The sequence below is a fragment of the Pseudopipra pipra genome, chromosome 27 (assembly GCF_036250125.1).
Source record: "Pseudopipra pipra isolate bDixPip1 chromosome 27, bDixPip1.hap1, whole genome shotgun sequence".
NCBI lineage: Eukaryota > Metazoa > Chordata > Aves > Passeriformes > Pipridae > Pseudopipra > Pseudopipra pipra.
In genome coordinates, this window is record NC_087575.1 from 5,867,839 (window position 1) to 5,885,698 (window position 17,860).

The following is a 17,860-nucleotide window of genomic DNA, read 5'->3' on the forward strand; positions in this document are numbered from 1 at the left end:
GTCCCAGGGCAGGATGCAGGCTACAAAGACAGTCCCATTCCACCAGCCCCTTACAAGACAAGAGTGGGAAAGAAGCCAGAGCTAGGGGTTAACCCTGCTCCTCCTGGCTGACAGAGAAACCTCCAGAGACGGACAGCAGTGCATCCAACAAGCGAGGCAGGGAATAGTCTGGGATACGCTACCATCTGGAGGAGGGGGGGCTGCTCCTCCCAGACACCTCCCACAACACACATGGAAACCAAAGTAGAGTCCAAGGTGAACCAGCAAAACTAACTGTTCTCCCCAACTGATTTCCCTATCTGGAGGAACAGGAGAAGGAGGGAATTAAAGTCCTACCAAAGGCAGCAAGAAAGTGGCAGCAAGTCACAGTTTTAACCAACCTTCTTATTTCTTTATTTGAAAGGCACAGCTTGTACGTCCTTGATACAGCATTTTCAGTTCCTCTTATTATAGGTCAAGTGATTAAACACAAAAAGCAAAACAAGATCTTTCTAAAGGACTATATACAAACACCAGATTATTTTTTTTCCATTTTTGTTTTTTAAGAAGACACGCTAGCGCACGGATAAGAACAGAGAAAGCTGCTGTATCCTCTACACAGGGCAGGGGCACAGGGAGGGGGAGGCCAGGGAAGGCTCTCGGTCTGCCTGCCCCTCTGCCCAGCTGCCTGGGCTCCAAAGCTGAGTGCTGTGCTGAGGGGGAGCAGGTGGCACAGGCTCCCCCTCCAGCCCAGGGCCAAACCCTGGCAGCCAGAGATGGTTAAGAACAGGTACATGCAGAACAGCAAGGCGCCAGCCTGGTATTAGTGCAGGAGGGGTGTGGGGGAGACAGGGCCAGGGCGATGCGACGAGACCAAGAGCGCCTGGGGAGGGAGGAGATTGTTCTGGGCCAGGGATCCCAGCAGGGAGTTGTGCAGAACTTTTAGGATCAAGGGGCAATCTTTAAATACCGAGGGGGGAGCAGCGGGCAGAGGGGAGCCACATGGCACCGAGGAGCTGGGACAGCCAGGGGGGCAAGTGGCCCCAGAGCAGCCCAAGCCAGGCTCTGGCTTGGCTCTGTGACAGGGTGGGAGGAGGGACAGGGAAGCCAGGCTGGGCACAGGGAGAGCGTGATCGGCCACATGGTTACTGCTATGGCGCTTGCATTGCTGTGCAGCAGCCTGCCCGTGGGGATGGCGGTGGGGGCATCGGCCAGGCCCTGCTGCCCATGGGAACAGGCCTGGCAAGCTGCCACCAAACACAAGTCCCGCAATTCTGCTGCACAGCAACTAGAGAGAGATACTGCATCTTGCATTAACCCACCCCCTCTCCCCAGACGGCCCCCTCCCCCCAGCCCCTCTAATCCGATTTCTCCCCATCGTCATCTTGGTGGGCATCCCCGTCATGGCCATTCTTGTCCTCCTTGGAGAGGTGAGCCTGAGAGCCCAGGGCCGAGAGTGAGAGGAGCCCAGTGCCGGCACTGACAGCAGGGAGGGATGGGGGCTGGAGGCCCACGGGGAGTGGAGTCAGAGGCAGAGCGAGGGCTTGGAGCTGCGACAGCTGGTGAGCTTGAAGCTGCTGCTGTAGAGAATGATGGACAGACAGAAAGACAGAACAGGGATATTGTCATTTTGAGTGCACTTGGACCCCAACCTAAGGTCCTGGAATGCCCAAACACACTGTGCCAGAAATCAAGCTTAAACCAGAGACCTCAAGGTCCTGGAGAGCATCACAGCCTCAGGGCAGGTGGGAAAAGAGATTCTAGAGTCCTGGGGCTGTGACACCCTCAAGAGAAGACTCAACAGTGTGTCCCCAGCACAACACACAGCCCCTACGCCACAGGACATCTGGCATCAGACTCTAGCTTGTTCCAAGGATGCAGTTAAAGCCCTCACAACCTTGACCAAGAGCAGATGGTGTTTTCATGCCAAGGAGCTGCTTTGGTTCCTGCTCAAAACCAAAGCTCCTCTCCTTGCACCCTGCTGAGACAGAGGAGGGATCCCTGCTCCCCTGCAAACCCATGGCCTCGGTCACAGCAAGCCTGGATGGAACCAGCCCTGTTCCAGCACAGCCAGCCCAGCACCTGCAGCTGCAGCACTGTGCACAGCACAGCCTGCTCCCAGCAGGCCAGATACATCCCCAGGTCACCACTCCATGGCCCAGCTCCGTCTCAAAGGTCAAAGATACCAACTCCCATCCCTCTGAACCCAAACTAAACATGCATCACGTACACGGATGATGGAGTTCAGTTCTGGTGCCGTAACCTGCTTAGCTCGTTCAATGGCTCCCAGGACTTGCTGCTGATGCTGGTGTGGAGAAAACAGAGGAATTCAGGGTCATTTCCAGTGCCACTGGAAAGCAGAACAGGGGTCTCACACACATGTACGTGCTGCTCACACTGGGGTGTCACGTCAGAGACAGGCTGGTTACCCCCACAGCTGGAGACACCTGCACACACTTCACCCATGACAAGGGCCTCACACTGAGGCCCATGGCAGCAAGGAGCAGGGAAAGAAGCACATTTGTCTCATCCATTTCCTCACCACAGGGTTAAGCAGGTCCCCTTCTACTCCCACCCTCGTCCTGCTCTGCAGAGGCCCAGCAATCCTTGGCCAGAAGGACTCTGAGGTGGGCAACATCTCTCATCCTGCCGCCCTTCACCTACACAGACCCTCTAACAAACAAAATGAGTCATAAAAGCAGAAGCGCTTGGGAAGCTCCCTAGTCCTTGGGACACATCCCATATCCCAACTGCAGCAACTGGGTGCTCCAAACACAGGCAGGAAAAATGGCTGTATCATGTACTTAAAAATTATAAAGGACAACTATACTTTCTCATTGGAGAGCACAAGGTCTCAGCACCAGGCCTGTCCACTGCACTCTAGCAAGGGGATTTTTCTTTCCATTTTGGCAGCAGGACAGGGCAGGGATTGCATTAAGATGCAAAAGGTTTAGTTGTGGCTTAGTTATTAGGCAGCTCTGATCTGATCAGCAAGCCACTTTGTCTTTCCCAAGAACAGGTGGGTGGGAAAAACAGATCCTGTGCCCCAAGTCCATCATTGACCCCAAGCAAGAAGCCTCCATCCCCAACTAGTCCCGACCAAATTGCCAGGAGAACTGCCCAGAGCTCAGCCTCCATGGGGAGATGGAAAGATACAGCATTAGAGGTCTTTCATCTTCCCCTCGCCTCAGGCAACAACTCCCAACGTGCCCCCCCCATTAATTTCTAAGGGGAGTGGGAGGAGCCCATCAGCAGCATTAATTAACGAGGCAGAGAAATCAGATCTCAAGGAGCCACAGGGAGGTATTTTTTTAAGCGTCGTACCCCAGTTAGCACCCAAAGCTCCCACTGCCCATGCAGAAGTGGCTGATGACTCAGGAACCACAGGTAGGAGAGACCAGAGCCCATCTTTGTCCACAGCCACCACAAAAGGGACAGACAGGCACATTACCCACCACACAGCACTCAAGGAGCCAAAACTGCCTTGAAGGGCTGGTCCCTGTGCAGGGACAGAGAGCAAGCAATGAGGTTTCCTAGACCAGGGGTGGGGAGCTGCCTGTGCCAGAGGGCTGTGACACCTCATTGGCTGCAGCAGAACAGGGGCCTCTACTCCCCTCTGCCAACACACCTCCAAGCTGGGGAACTCACCTCTTGTGAAAGGTAGGGCAGAACCTGTGCACAAATCCCATTTAGCCTCTTGACGATTTCAGCCTAAAAGGTGGGAAGAACGGAGAGGAAAGGTCAGGCAGCTCGGGACTGAGCACCCACAGCACCAGCTGCCCCACCTTCCTCCTCCCCAGCCCAGCCCTGAGTCACCAAATGGCCCTAAGAAAACGTCCTCTCCTCAGAAAGATGCTGGCAGCGTTCTGGTGCCATGGGGGTCACTTCACCCCTGAGGCACCTCCCTGTACAGTTAAATGAATTGATGCTGCTGTCTGCAAAGAGCAAATATTCAATATTCTCTTTCTTCTCCAGGTCTCCGACTTTCATTTAACAAATTGGGGGCAACTAGATAGGAAACTCACTATAGACCCAGGTGGGGATGTGTTGAGTTACATTTGCCATGTAGATACAGACAGACACATGTGCTGCTTCCATCGAAATCCCTCCTCAGACTCCTCCTCCCTGCAGCTGAGCTGCTGGACTGGGGCTACTCAGGGAGACCAGAGGGGCTGGGCAGCTTCCTCACTACCCTCACACAAGCAATGGCAAGTTCTGGGGTATTAAATGCTTTCCTCCTGGCAAATAGTGAAGCTACCAGTCCTTTGCAAATCACTTTCCAGTGGCATCAAAAGAAATACAGAGCCAGAGTTTAGGCACACACCAAAAACAGCGGAGGGGACCCCACCAGCACCACAGGGAAGCAGACTAGGCTGGGAGACATTCACGGGACAGCAGTGAGGATTTGTGGCTCAGATTCTTCAACAAGATGCAGGTTTTCCCAGGAAAGCCAGTCTCCTGGGCTTAGCAACAAGGGCAATGAGATCAGAAGCACCAAGTGCCTTTGTGGGGAGCAGAACTGTGCTAAGAGGCTTATAACTGAGTCATGACATGCAGCCAACTTTGTGACTGGAGCTGGAGCCAGAGAGAGACAGGCTCAGAGAAGGCTCATGTTGTTAATACCACAGGTAATTACTCACTGAGGGTAATTAACAACTTAACCATCAGTGAGGGTAATGAGCAAACTTATCCAAGCTGCCGCACAGTCTCCAAGCCACAGCTCCAGATCCTGCCTGCACTGCCCTGTCTGATGCTTAAATACCTGTTCAGGCCCTGAGCAGAACCACAGGGTGCCCAGAGCCCAGGGTGAGAGCTCTCAGTCCAGCACTGTGATCCTGAGAGGTGGGGGGGCCCTGCATTTCAAAGGCAGCTCTGACATTTTACAGGCTCATGGCATTTCTAGTTCCTGAAATACCACTGAAGTGACAGGGAGCAACACGCAACAGACAACCACCTTCCCCAGGAATTAGAGCACTTGGAAATGCTTTTTCCCCTACCTGTTTGTGCATTTCAATATTCAGCCCATAGGACATCTCATAGTACTGTAGAATAGGAGAGAAGAGAACAAAACAAATTGTAAGTCAAGTCTCCACCAGGTAAAATGGCTCCATACAGCAGTGCTGGGAGCTACCACTGCATTTCTGGCAGGGTCTTCTACAAAAGCCAGGCATGGATGGAAGGAGAGCAGAGGCCAGCCCTGGGAAACAAAGACAGCAGGAGGCACGCACAGAGACCCCCTCCAGCTCTAAAGCAGAGCCCTGAGCCCAGGTGGTCCCTGTCCACCCTGCTCCAGCCTCATGCTGCTGCAGACAGAGACCTGGAGACTTGCCAGCTGGGCCCCTCACAGACAACTTTCCACAGTCTGCATCAAGGTGAGAGTGTGCAATGCTACATCAAATCCGGAAAAAGGCTCGTGGCTCCACAGACTTCTATATCCACAGTCAAAAGAGAGGGAGGCTGAGTCTGCAAGCTTTGCCTGGCCAGTACCCTAAAGCCCACATGGCTGCTTCAGCAGCAAATAGAAGAGATCACAACTGGACTTCATCTAGCAAGTAACACATCCAGCTATGCACAGCTTCAGCTGTTTGGGAAGAAGTTATGTGGAAACCTCCCCTCCATACAAAAACAATTCACCCAGAAAACCCCTGCATAGCAGCAACAGGCAGCTACAATCTGTTGGCAGGAGAAGCTAATTCCTGACCCCTGGAAGAAGTGGTTATAAGGCTGATGTTCGAGAGTTTAGAAACCTCCTCCTGCAGCTTGCAGAGTGCAATCTTGATTTTTCCAAATGGAAAGAAAAATCCCCATCTGTGCTCATTTAATTCAAGGGGATCACTGGCATTCTGGTACCGACACCACAAGTCTGAGAAGTGCCCAGTTTGGTATCGGCATGATCTCAGCCTGCTCTAATGCTGCTGTAGGCTCTCAAGGCTTCTTTGCATTCTGAAAACTAAGCAGGAAGGAGAAGCTCGACCCCCAAGCTGCCAATTGTGACTTATTCAAAAATCAGAGCAGCTGTAGCAGCTTTGCACATTCACAGAAGCCCTCCTCTTTGCTTCCTGTGACTTGCTGTGGTGGGGAGCGGCAGCAGCTCTGCGCGACTCCAGCTCAGCCACGCAGATGAGGCAGGAGCTCCTGTGCCTGCAAAGCCTTGAGCACTGCACCACGAGTAACAGCCCTTCCCCTCTGCTGCTGATGGGAACCTGAATCAATTCTGGTGACTGTTAGTATTAAGGGGACAAAATATATCTCAGCCACATCTGGAGATGAGGGTCTCCATGCAGACTGCAAGGCCCCAGAAGCACTTGTTTACCAGTGAGAATGGGGCAGACTTTCCCATTTAATATGCAAGGAAAGCTGTGACCTCTTCTCCTTGTCCCCAGCTCCAAGCACACCTTGCTCCCCACAGCCTCAGAGTCTGGGCACACAGGCTGTACAGGAGGATGGAGGGGCCAGCTCCCTTATTTCTGGTTTTAAAGTCCTAACTCCACTCCGAGGTGCTGCTATATTAATTTCTACATCTTATCTCTTCCTTCCAGGGCAGGTGCAGCAGCTGGCAAGCAGGCACCAGTTCATCTTCATGGACAATATCACAGCCTCCTGCTAACTCTATGATAGGAAAGGAAGAGACCACAGTCCTGCCTGGCATCCCTCCTTTCTGCTACAAGGGCCGTTCCAGAAGTATTACCTGGCAGGCAAACCGTCACCCTGCCTACCAGAACACAGCTGTTTCCTGGCAGATTTCTCTTTGGAAAGCCACAGCTAAGCCTGCTGCCCGCACATGGCACCATGTCTCATGCCTTTACCAGGCACTGCCCCAGGATTTGCACATTCTGTGCTGGGACACGCGTGCTGGAGAGACATGCCAGCACTCAGCACCACGGCTCTGCAAGGCTGTGGGGTCACCAGAAGGTGCACAGGGTTTCGCTCTTGCACAGAAGCTGGTTTCTGCTTCCAACATCCCACCAGGATTGTGGGGTTTCCCAGCTTTTTTGGAGCACTGCTTTGTCTCTCATTGGCTGTCATCCTCCCAGAGTACCCAGATGCCTGCACACCAGCACCTTGCAACCCATTCTCAGGTCTGTAAGAGCTGTCACTTCCCCTGGGCGCAGGGAGCAAGGCCAAGGACCCATCAAGCAGTCAGCCACTGGGCTCAGTTTTCTACATCAAAATATTCTCTGCTACTTCCCCACATTTTGACAATCCACTGCATGCAGCCACCACAAAATAAAGAACAGCCCCATTTTCAGAAAAGCCAATGCCAGCCCTGCTGAGAGCCCCGGGGCTTTGCGGGGCACAGGCTCCCTGCCAGGCAGAGCCCAGGCACTGGCACCTGCTCACACTGGAGTCGCCACCCACACGCTCTTGGCATCCAGGGCTGGTCCTTACCATGACGTAGTGACGCTGCATCTCCGATTTCTCACTGGCTAGTTTGTCACATTCCAACTTCAAGCTGAAAAGCCAGAACACAGTAAGAAAACCACAAACAGGAGGTGAGAGAGTTGATTGCTACAGAGCAGCTGCTTCCTGCACGGCCTCATCCTGGCCAGGCTGGCTCCTTGGACATCTCTATCTGGACTTCAAACGGCAGCCAGAGCTGGGCCACACTGTGCACAGCAGTGACTGCACAGAGCCTGCTCCCACCTTCCCAGCTGGAGTCCCACCAACACACACAGGAGAAGGACACGGGCTATCCGCCAGCTGAACACTGACTGCCCTCAGGCAAATTTGTTCCACAGGAAGGAGAGTGCTGGGCAGAAGCAGAGCTGGCTGCCCAGGGAGGTGTTTGCCATTCCTCAGTGGATCACTGGCAGGTGGGGATGGCTTCTGGCACGGGCCTGTCTGCAGCACTCAAGGGATGCTCCAATATAACATCAAAACCAAAGCCAGTCCCACTTCTGGATGGTGGGGGGGAGGCTGAAGTGCAGCACATCCCTCCAGAAGGAAGGATTTTTCCTCTTCCCCTAAATTCTTCAGAGAATGTGCTGCTGCTCCCAGTATTTTATGAGACTCCAACTCACCCACAGAGCAACTGCAGCCGGCATGTGCTGTGGTTTTATGTTTCAAACAAGAAACAGCTTCACCTACACAAAACCTGCTCCTTCTCAAGCAGATTAAGTCCAAGGGGGAAGAGTGGGGTAAGGGGAAACCTTGTCTTTCAGCAGGCACATTCCTTGGGCTACCCTACTCCCTCGATGGCACTGCCAAGACACAGGGACACCAGGAAATGGCCACTTCCCAGCAGTTTTTCTGCCTGCTCCTGCCAGAATGACACCACCACAAACTTGTGACTTGGCTGCAGGCAGAGCCTGGGCTGGGGGACATTGCAACCACATGGCAGCAATGCACACACGGGGCTGTGGCAGAGGGCATCACCCGGTCACTTTAACACAAGAGCATCACGTTTATTTCAGACACACACACGCAAAGTAACAGATCGTCTCAAGCCAGCTTTTGGGTCAGAAGAAATATTTACACACACGCACACGCATACACACAGAGAAAAGCATAAGCTTTTGGATTTAAGTGCTCCCTGCAGCATTTGCAGTCCCAGAATGGCAGCCAGCAATAAGAACTGAGGAAAACTCCCAGCAAGAGGCGGGAGGCCTGGCAACCATCCCTGCAGTCCTGGCTGAGCAGTGCTCGGAGGAAAGACCTTGGCCGGAGAGGGGAATGTGCGTTCTCGTCGCTGGGCTCCCATGTGGACATGACTAACCCCCTGCCCGAGGTCCTCCTCCAGCCAAAGGTGTTCCAAGCTATGCGACCGGGTCCCCTCCCCCGTGTTCTCATTCGGTCCACGCAGTGAAGCAACGAGCAGAAGAATCGCAGCGATTCCTGCGCGTCGCCGGCCAGCCCAGCAGAGCTGCGGGACAGCCCCGGGCCCGCTGGGAGCACGTACCTGTGGTACTGGGCCTGCAGCAGCTGGAACTCGTCTTTGATGCGGTCGCAGGAGTCGGAGGTCGTGAACTTCAGCTGCTGCGGCAGGTGAGAGGAGCCCTTGAACAACAGGAGACAGCGCTAGGGCTGGGGCCGGCGGCCGCCCGGCCCCCCCGCCCCGAGTCCGCCCCGCTCCCGCCGCACCGGGGCTGAGCCCCCGGCGGGGCCCAGCGCTCGGGCCGTGGACGCGCCCAAGGTCACCCGTGGGGCCCGTTCTCCGGGCGCTGCCTCCGGCTCCGCCGCCCCTCGGTACGGCCCCGGCTGCCGGCGGCGGGAGGCGCTCGATCACCTCGACTCCGCCGGGGCCGCCAAGAGAGGCCGGGCGGCCCCCGCGCCGTCCCGCGGCCCCGCCGGTGCCCGGCCCCGCCCCGCGGCCGCCCCGGCCCCGGCCGTGTCGTACCGAGTGCCGGCTTTGTGGAAACATCATGTCAGGCTGCGGCTCGGTCCCCGCACGGAGCGGCCCGGTGATGGTGCCGCCGCCCGCTTCTGCTCCCGCCCCGGCTCCCCGCGCCGCCGCCTTTGTCCGCGCCGGGTCCGGCCACCCCGGCCCCGCGGCCGCCCCGCCCCGGCCGCGCCGCTCGCCCCGCGCCGCTCCCGCCGCCGGCGCCTATTGTCTAATGGCGGCTGCGGCTCCGGCTCCGTCCTGCGGCTGCTCGGCACCACCTGCCACCGCCGCCACCGCCTCCCCGGGCCGGGCGGGCCCACGGCCGCCTCCGCCCCCGCCGGTCCCCGCCCCCGCCGCGCGGCGTCGGCGGCCGCGGACACCGGCCTGGGGCCGGTCCGTGCCCTGCCCGCTGCGGTCGGGACGGGCCTCTCCCTGCCGACGTCTCCTCCCCGCGCCCCGGTCGGGACTGCCCAGCCCACCGCACGCTCCCGGTGCCTCGGCCCGTTCCCCGGGCCGCTCCTCGCCGCCGCGGCCGAGGCAGGACCCGAGCCCCGAGCCCAGCCCGGCGGAGGCCGCGGCGTTGGCCCGGGCCAGGTCGCGGAGCTTGCGGGGCAGGCCCGGGGCCCGGCTGGCCCGGCAGCTGGTCGAGGACTCTAGACGGGCCCTTGCCGGGCAATGAAGCTCCTCGCCCTTCGCAGCTCATTTGACGTCCTTCCCCGAGCAGAACAGGCAGGGTATTTTTTACTCAGGGGTTCGTTTTGCTTTATTTCAGCGCAAAATGCTTTTGCTGAGCATGAAGGAAGGCAAAGGAAAGGTAATTCACCTGCAATGGAGTATTCTGCTCTGGATGCAAAGTTTGGTCCTAAATCTGCTGCCTGAGGAGTGGACCCTGCAATTTGTGTCCTGAGGGATCAACTGTCTCCCCACAGAGAGCAGTGAGATGGGGAATTCAGCCACAACCTTTATTTCTGGAAGGACTTGGTTGCCATGGGGCCACTTGAAAAGCCACACACACAAATGTGCCTGTGCTGAGGCGGGATCAGGTCCTTGGAAACCATCCGGAGAATAACAGGCAGGAACATAGCTGGTGTGTGAGAGTGCACAGGGAACTTTCATCACATTCAGATGCTGCTCTGTGTCTATCTTTAAAAATCAGTAAATTTTCTGATTAAAAATAAAACTCCACACGTCATGACTCCAGCAATGTGGGCTGGCCTGTTGTGGTATTTATTTTTAAAGAGAACAATATAGCAGCTGAGTTATTGTGACACCTCCTGCATGTTGTGCAGTAGCTTTTTCACTTCAGCATCTCCATATTAGTGGAAACTGTGACAGCTTCATGCCAAGGATTATTAATAGTGCAGGCAGGCTTTGTGTCCCAACAGAATAAAGGTTGGAAAACAGGGCAGACAGTCTTCCCCCAGCGGGCTGGCCTCCTGGTCCCCCATTTTACATGTAGAGAAACTGAGCCACCCCAGCTCAGGCTCTGTTCAATGGCAGAGAGATGCAGTTTGTAGTCAGTGTGTGCAGGAGACCAGACCAGGTCATTGTTGTCCTCTTCCCCCATCCTGGAGCAGGCACGGGTGCCCTGCTCACACTGCCCTGCCCTGCCATCCCTCCCCTTGCAGCAGCTTGCAGTTGCTCCATTCCAAGCGGGAAATGAAATGTTCCTTTATTGGCTTTTCTGTTGGCTACAAAATGTTCCATTTTATCTTTTTTTTTTTTCCCCTCCTTACATTCTTCCAGGAAACACACTGATTTATGGTATAATCTTGGCAAATCCCAATCCAGGGGAACACAAACTCACTTGTGCCTGGTAAATGACTTTTTAATGGGCCTATTTCCAGCCAGGAATGCATCTGCATCTGAAGAAGGGGGAATTCTAGCCTTGCCCAGGCAGTAGCCTAAGTGTGTCAGTGGGGGTCAATACAGTCTGGCTGGAAAGCAGGAGCAACTTCCTGCTTGGAGCTGGTGCAGGACCAGACCTCTCCTGTGCCTCCATACTGGTCTCCTGTCCACAGAGGGAAGATCTTGCCATTGCTCCCACTTCCTGTGAGATGGCAGGTTTAGGGACATCCTTACTCATCTGGCCACTGGACTGGAGCCTGGTTACCCAAGGACCAGGAGTTTATATTTTGCATTGCTAATGGAGCAATAAACTGTCCCAGTCCCTGGTCCCAGATGGAAGGACTTGTACAGGGATGTCCTAATGGAACCAGAGAAACTTCCTATTAGTTCCTAAAAGGAGCAGTCTAACAAAGCTGCCAAAAATAAATCTGTATAATGAAGAGCCTTTGTAAATTATTCAGATATTATATTCCACTCCAGAACTGATTCAAGGAGAGAAGTTGTACAGACATTTTCTTCTCTGAAGCTCTGGACACAAGGTGAAATCCATGCTGTCATTACAATGAAAATGTAGGCTCTGAGATCCTGCTTTTTGCCTGAGAATACTGTCTCTTTTACCTGGAATTAAAGAGGAAGAAATAAAAAAGTCATAGCAGCAATTCAGGCCCTGAGACAAGGAAGGTTTTTTCCTTTCTCCACAGCCTCAGGACCTCGCTTGAGTCCCATCACCTAAAGCTGACCACATACACAGGTGCTTTGCATGATCAAGTCTGAGGAGCTTAGGCTTTCTGAGGCACTGAACACCTCAGGGTGGCACAGACAAGGACCCCACTGGAGGTGGGGTGGTTCAGCCAGCAATTCCTCCTTTGCTTCTCAGTTGTGGTTTGAATGCTGTGGACTCTTTCCAGTAGAAACAGGGCTGAGACTCACCAAACTCATTAAACTTCAGCTGCCATCAATACCACATTTGTTAGCCACCTGCTTACAAATCCCAGTCCCTCTCCAGGATGCAAAGCCTGGGTTTGCAGCTTGTCATCTCCCACTGCCACCCCATATTCAGACATCTGAGGTATTTTATAAGGCACAGTGGTTGGCAGCTTGTGGGTTATTAGCCACAGCTGGCCCCATGCCACGCTACTGGGGCTCACAGACTTCTCCCTTCCTCCCTCCCTGCTTCCCCAGCCCCTCTTTGCCAGCAGTGGGGCTGGCTTCTGCTTTGCCCAGCCCTGCAGTTTGGCTCTGGCCTGCAGTTCCTGCCCACTGGCAACCCTGCCAGGTCCGTGCTGCCTGGCTGGGCTGGGGAGGCCAGGGCTGGTGGGGGTGAGGAGGAAGGCCCCCTGCCACATCCAGGTCAGCGCTAGTGGGATCTGAGGCCACACTGTCCCTTATCACCTCTCTTATCATGGGGATTATTGGCTTTTTATATTAAACTTTCTCCAGAGAGCATAATACAATCAGTCAGACATGAGGCAAGGGCTGGGCAGGTCTGAGAGTGATTTACAAGCGATCTGCCTCTGCAGTACTTTTCACATAAGGGGCTGTTTCCTCCTCTCCCTCACCACCTCCCAACTCTCCTGCTGCCATTATGAGCCACACAGGTCTCCCCGCAGCAGCAAAGAGCTGCGATGAGCACTGGGGCTGCACGGGCAGCACAGGCTCGCAGGGAGGTGAGGAGGACCTGCAGCCAGCACTGCCCGCCCCAGGAACGTGGCACCGGCAGTGCACAGATGCCGTTCAACAGAGCTGCCCCTCGCCCCCCGTCACTGCCCAGCACTGGCCCAAATTCCCCACCCGCACCAAGAAGAAAAATGGGAAACAGCCCCTGGATGTGCACAGCCAGGAATCACTTGTAGGCAGAAAGGGCCTCTCTCCAAGAAAAGCCTTGGTCTGGGCAGGCTTTTTACAGCTGGTAAAACGTTTCTACCTTTTGTGATCCCACTTTATCAGTGACTTGAAATAATTGGGTTCCATTTCTCATGGTGGCTGACCCCCACCCCTCCCTTCTGCTGTGGCCTATGTTTTTGCTGCAGACTGATTAGGGGTAATTATCCTTTTTACCAGCCAAAGTGCAAGGAACAGTTCACACTCCTTGCAGGAAGTAGAAAAGGGATTTTGCAGCTGAGCTGTGATTAGGAAGCACATAGCAAGGATGCCTGAATCTGCATGTTCCCTGGACAGGGCTGGGTCAGTATCAAGCTTCAGAGAAGGACTTAGCTCTGGGTGGTGTCCCTGAGGCATTTGGTAGGAGATAAGCAGGAAATTTGGAGCTATAACATGGTTGGGAGGTCCAGGGGAATCCACTGGCCCTTTGGCCATGAGGAGGTTCCTTGGACAAGTATTTTCCAGAAGCAGCATGTGAATCCCTCTGCATATGAGGTCCAGACTGAGTCTGATGGTGGGAGTGATCCACAGGGGCTGGAATGGGCAAAGGAGTGGCTTCTTGACCAGGCCCACTTGTGCTGTGGGCATGCCAAGGATTCTCACCTCTCTCATCTCGTTCCCTTGGTGGACAAAGGGAGGAGTGAGATAGCAATTTTAAGGTCAAAGGGATCATCCAGGCTTTCCTCCTGCCTCGTGTGAGGCAGGTAATCTCTCCTGGCCACCCTGCACCACATTCCTCTTGCTCCTGTACAGGATCAGTGTCCATCTACTGCATGGGAGCTTCATCAAATGAATATTTGCAACAATTTCTGAGACTTGCACAGGGAAGACAGATTACTACACCCTTGAGAGTCTTTCTGTACTTGGCTAGTTCAGCAGCGCTCCTCCAGGTAGAGAGAACATTTCTTCCTGACCTCAATTTATGACAAACACTGAAGCATGAGGCTGGATTGATTGCAGAAGGAGATTGTGTCTTAGTAACTCATGTGAATGCTGCAGCAGCTATGCTAATTCATCATTTCTTTATTTATGAAATCTGTGTGCAGGTTGAGTGCAATTAAATGATGTGCTTTGGGATCCTAGGGGATGAAAGGATCATGGAAAATGTAGGTTTGTTATCCTAGTTTACTGCGCACTGAGCCCACCTACAACAGCATGACAAACCAGATGTGAAACACAAGGTTTAAAAAAACTAATCCAGCAATTGCTGTCACAGGCTGTATTTGTCAGCATGTTTGATCTCAGTGCCTTTCCCCTACTTTTCAGAGAACTCAGATCTCTTTGTGGCATCTTCCTGTGACAGACAATTGAAGAGCTTGTAAAACTAATTTTGGGGGAGGCTGAAACATTTGACACCTGCTCTGCAGCTCAGTCCCCGGTCCCCATCAGCAACCAGAGAGCAGTGGGTGATGCCTGACCCTGCGTGCAGGGGATCCAGTGCCCGCGCTGCCATTGCTCTGCCGAGCGCGGCCCCGGGCCCGGCCGCCCCTCTGCCCCGCACCTCGGCTGGGAGCAGGAACGGCCTCCACGGGCCCCAAGGGCTGTTCGGGGGGCCCGGGTTCGCCGCGAGTCTGACCCCACACGGTTCAGCCGGGAGGCTGGAATGTCCGCTGGGCAAAGGCTTGGTGGCAGCAGCACCCGCGCTGCCTGTGCTCTCTCGTTCTCATCGCTGGCAGAGCACTCCTCTGCTTCCTCCTCCTCCCCTCCGCTCCCTGGTGATGCTCCCCGCTTTGTTTTGACCTTGCTGTGTGATCTGAGCCTTGGTCTTTCCTCCAGACTCCTGAGGGTGAGCTACCAGGGCCTGTGTGTGATCCCCCAACTCCCATCCCGCTCCTTGGGATGGGGCAGCTGCCACACCCTGCACACAGAATCATAGAACAGACCAGGTTGGAAGGGACCCGTGGAGCTCATCTGGTTCAACCTCCCTGCTCAGGCTGGGTGCCCTGAGCATGTTACTCAGGATTGTGTCCAGACACATTCCTCCTTTGAATATCTCCAGAGAAGGAGACTCTGTAACCCATTCCAGTGCTTGGTCACCCACACAGTAAAAAAGTTCTTCCTCGTGTTCTGGTGGAACTTCCTGTGCATCAGTTTCTGCCCATTGTCCTATTGCTCAGTACCACTGAGCAGAGCCTGGTCCACCCTCTTGACACTCTCCCTTCAGATACTTATGGACTTTGATATGGTCCCCTCTTGGTGTTCTCCAGGCTGAACAGGCCCGGCTCCCCTCAGCCTGTCCTTATAACAGAGATGCTCCACTCCCCTCACCATCTTTGTAGCCTCTGCTGGACCCACTCCAGGAGCTCTGTGTCTGTTTTGTCCTGAGGAGCCCAAAACTGGACCCAGTGCTGCAGGTGACGCCTCACCAAGGCTGAGGAGTGGAGCAGAATCACATCCCTGACCTGCTGGCAATGCCTGCTCCCTTCTACAACCAAAACAATAGCTTCTAGCATATAGCGCCTCGTGGTTCAAAGCAGCCCAGCAATCCCAACTAGATAACTCTTCAGCACACCCCAGACACACTATGTTGTACTCACAGCCTGAGAACACACAAAGAGGTCAAAGTGACTTGCCTGTCAGAGCAGTGTTGCAGGGGTTATAGAGATCAGTGATGAGAGAGTAACAGTCCTCTCGGCTGTGGGGCACCTGGAAGAGAAAGTAAGAGAACGTAAGAATAGGAGGTATTGATGCTGTGAAAAGCCCAACTATGGACAAACCACTTATAAAAAAAAGGTTAGAATCTCCTTTTAATTGAGGCAAACAGCTCATGAGAATAATACAGACATAAGAGGAGCAGGTGGAATTTAAGTGGAAAACAGAACCTGTTGTTTGTGTGTATCTTGTGTTTCTGTCTCACAAGGTAGGGACTGGCAAACCACAGAATAAGCCAGGCAGGTAACAGTGAAGACAGGTACATAACAGCTCTATCATGCTTTTTTGGACCTTCAAAAAGACTGGTTAGATACAGACTCATAGGCAGAGTAGATGTGGGAAGGTGAGTGAGCCCAGCCCAGGAGGTGTGGGAACATGAATACAGACAGAATGGGTGGTGTTGGGTGTCTGTAAGAACTCCAAAATACCAGCAGAAGCACCTGCAAAGAGAAGACAAAGAGACTTGGAAAACTGAGTGGTTCAGTTAGTTTAAAGTCAGACAAAGAAACAACACCAGATGGAGTAAGGAAAGCATGACAAGCAGGGGGAGAGAAAGGTGGGAAGAGACTTCTCCTTTGGAAAGTTAAGGGTGTATCTGTTTATCTTGCTGCACGGAATATGCAGAGGTCTTGCTTTGCCTACTCCCCTCCTTGTGGGAGGAAAGATGTGAAACAAAAGGCATGTACTACAGCACTTACAGATCCATTGGAGTGGGATGGAGGAGACCCTGCTGCATCAGGGTACCCAGCCATCCCAGTACAGTTTGCAACAGCTGGAGCCCTGGCATCTGTCTGAAAGGAAGATGGGAGCTGCAGCATGTAGATTTTGGCAGCATCTGCTGCTGCATGATTTGGCCATGGTATAAAGAATCTTCTGATTTTCAAGTGTTCTTTCTTTCTGTATGGAGGGTTATGTGGAGAGCACATGGCTGGCTGGGGCACACTGGCACCAGGTTTAAATGGAGCCAGGGGGACCTGGGCAGCCATGCAAGGAGGGCAATGGGTGTGCAGCCACAGGTGCTTGCAAGAGGGGTGTGTGTATGGGGAATCCAGATGGCAGGTATTCTGCTGGAGGCAGGTTCCCAGAGAGCTGCTCTGACAGATAAAGCTGCACTGGCAGCAGAAGGATGAACGTAAGGATGTGGCATGGAGGGGATGTATCAGGCTGCCAGCTGGAGCACCTGGTATACAGGTCAACAGGGACCTACTGGGAAATAATGAGGAAACCTGGGTTAAAGCCAGCGCTGAGACCCCCTGTGTGGAGAGACGCAGAGTGAGGAAGGCCTCTGAGGTGGCACCCACAGAGCTCACCCTGACAGGCTCTGTGCTCGCCAGGCTCTAGTGGTTCGGGGTCAGGGGACAGCAGCAGCCACAGCTTGGGAGCGCTGGGCTGGCACTGCAGGGCCTCGGCGTTCTCCTCCTTTGCACCGAGGGCTGCCGCAGCTGTAGGCGGCCAGGCTGGCCAGATCCGCGGGCCTATGGCTGAGACGGGTCCTTCCCACTCAGGGTTGGGCCTGCCTGGCCTCGGGCACCCACGGGTGCCCCGCGCGGTGCGGGAGGAGCCGCATCGTCCAGGGCCCGGGCCCGCCCTGCGCCGTCGCATCACCGGCCGCCAAGGCCCTACAGGCCCAGTGGGGTCCGGCCATGGGCCCGTGGAGGGCAGGGGGGTGGCAGCGGCTCTGCGGTCACAGAAGGCGCCCAGCCCTGCTCGCCCCACCATAAAGCCCCCGGTCCGCCACCTTCCCACAATGCCCAGCGGCCCCGCCCCGCTCTGGGAACTCTCGTCCAAGCGCCCTCCCCTCCCCGCGCTTGGCCAACCAAACCTGCGCTCCCATTGGCCGCGGCGCCACGTCCCGCCGGCCGGGGCCCGCCCCGCCGCGCGCCGCGCTCGCCCATTGGCGCCGACTGCTGTCAGTCAGCGCTTGTTTTCAGCGGCAGCGGGTTGGGTTGCGCCGGCTCGGCGGTGTCTCGGCGGGGCCGTGCGGAGGGAGCGGCGGCGCAGCCGGGCGGGAGCGGCGCGGGCGCGGGCGCGGGCGCGGGGGCGGCGGTGCCGGCGGCGGCAGTAGTGGCAGTGGCGCTGGGCCTGGCCGCAGCACTCGGGGCCGGGACGAGCCCGGGCCGGGCCGGCGCCGCGCAGGGAGGGAGGGTGGGGAGGGAAGGGGGCGCGGGGCCGGGCCGG

The 17,860-nt window shown here is 55.3% G+C and overlaps 1 protein-coding gene and 2 long non-coding RNA genes across 5 annotated transcripts; 1 reads left to right on the forward strand and 2 right to left on the reverse strand.

Moving 5' to 3' along the window:
• Positions 1-369: 369 nt before the first annotated feature.
• On the reverse strand, positions 370-9,449 carry TLE5 (TLE family member 5, transcriptional modulator). Of its 3 annotated transcripts, none has more exons than XM_064637182.1 (7): positions 9,317-9,449; positions 8,879-8,976; positions 7,369-7,432; positions 4,977-5,021; positions 3,628-3,690; positions 2,210-2,284; positions 370-1,556 (listed from the first exon to the last, which is right to left on the reverse strand). In XM_064637182.1, the coding sequence occupies exons 1-7, from the start codon at positions 9,341-9,343 to the stop codon at positions 1,338-1,340; spliced, it is 591 nt and encodes a 196-aa protein (XP_064493252.1). In that variant the 5' UTR covers positions 9,344-9,449; the 3' UTR covers positions 370-1,337. The 3 variants fall into 3 exon arrangements, with proteins under 3 accessions (XP_064493252.1, XP_064493251.1, XP_064493250.1); XM_064637181.1 differs by having other exon boundaries at positions 370-1,559; XM_064637180.1 differs by lacking the exons at positions 370-1,556; positions 2,210-2,284 and adding an exon at positions 2,303-3,478.
• A 165-nt stretch (positions 9,450-9,614) lies between these two features.
• Positions 9,615-10,505, forward strand: LOC135403292 (uncharacterized). The gene is made up of 2 exons (XR_010425350.1): positions 9,615-10,115; positions 10,231-10,505. It is a non-coding gene; the product is annotated as an uncharacterized LOC135403292 (long non-coding RNA).
• On the reverse strand, positions 10,039-17,572 carry LOC135403291 (uncharacterized). Its single transcript, XR_010425349.1, has 4 exons — positions 16,890-17,572; positions 16,001-16,122; positions 15,604-15,676; positions 10,039-11,767 (listed from the first exon to the last, which is right to left on the reverse strand). It is a non-coding gene; the product is annotated as an uncharacterized LOC135403291 (long non-coding RNA).
• Positions 17,573-17,860: the final 288 nt, after the last annotated feature.

Coding starts and splice junctions, on each gene's coding strand:
- TLE5 (XM_064637180.1), bottom strand. CDS start 9,343: ATGATGTTTCCACAAAGCCGGCACTCG. Junction 7,433..8,878: donor CTGCAGGCCCAGTACCACAG/GTACGTGCTCCC, acceptor CTGGCTTTTCAG/CTTGAAGTTGGAATGTGACA. Junction 5,022..7,368: donor TGCAGCGTCACTACGTCATG/GTAAGGACCAGC, acceptor CCTATTCTACAG/TACTATGAGATGTCCTATGG.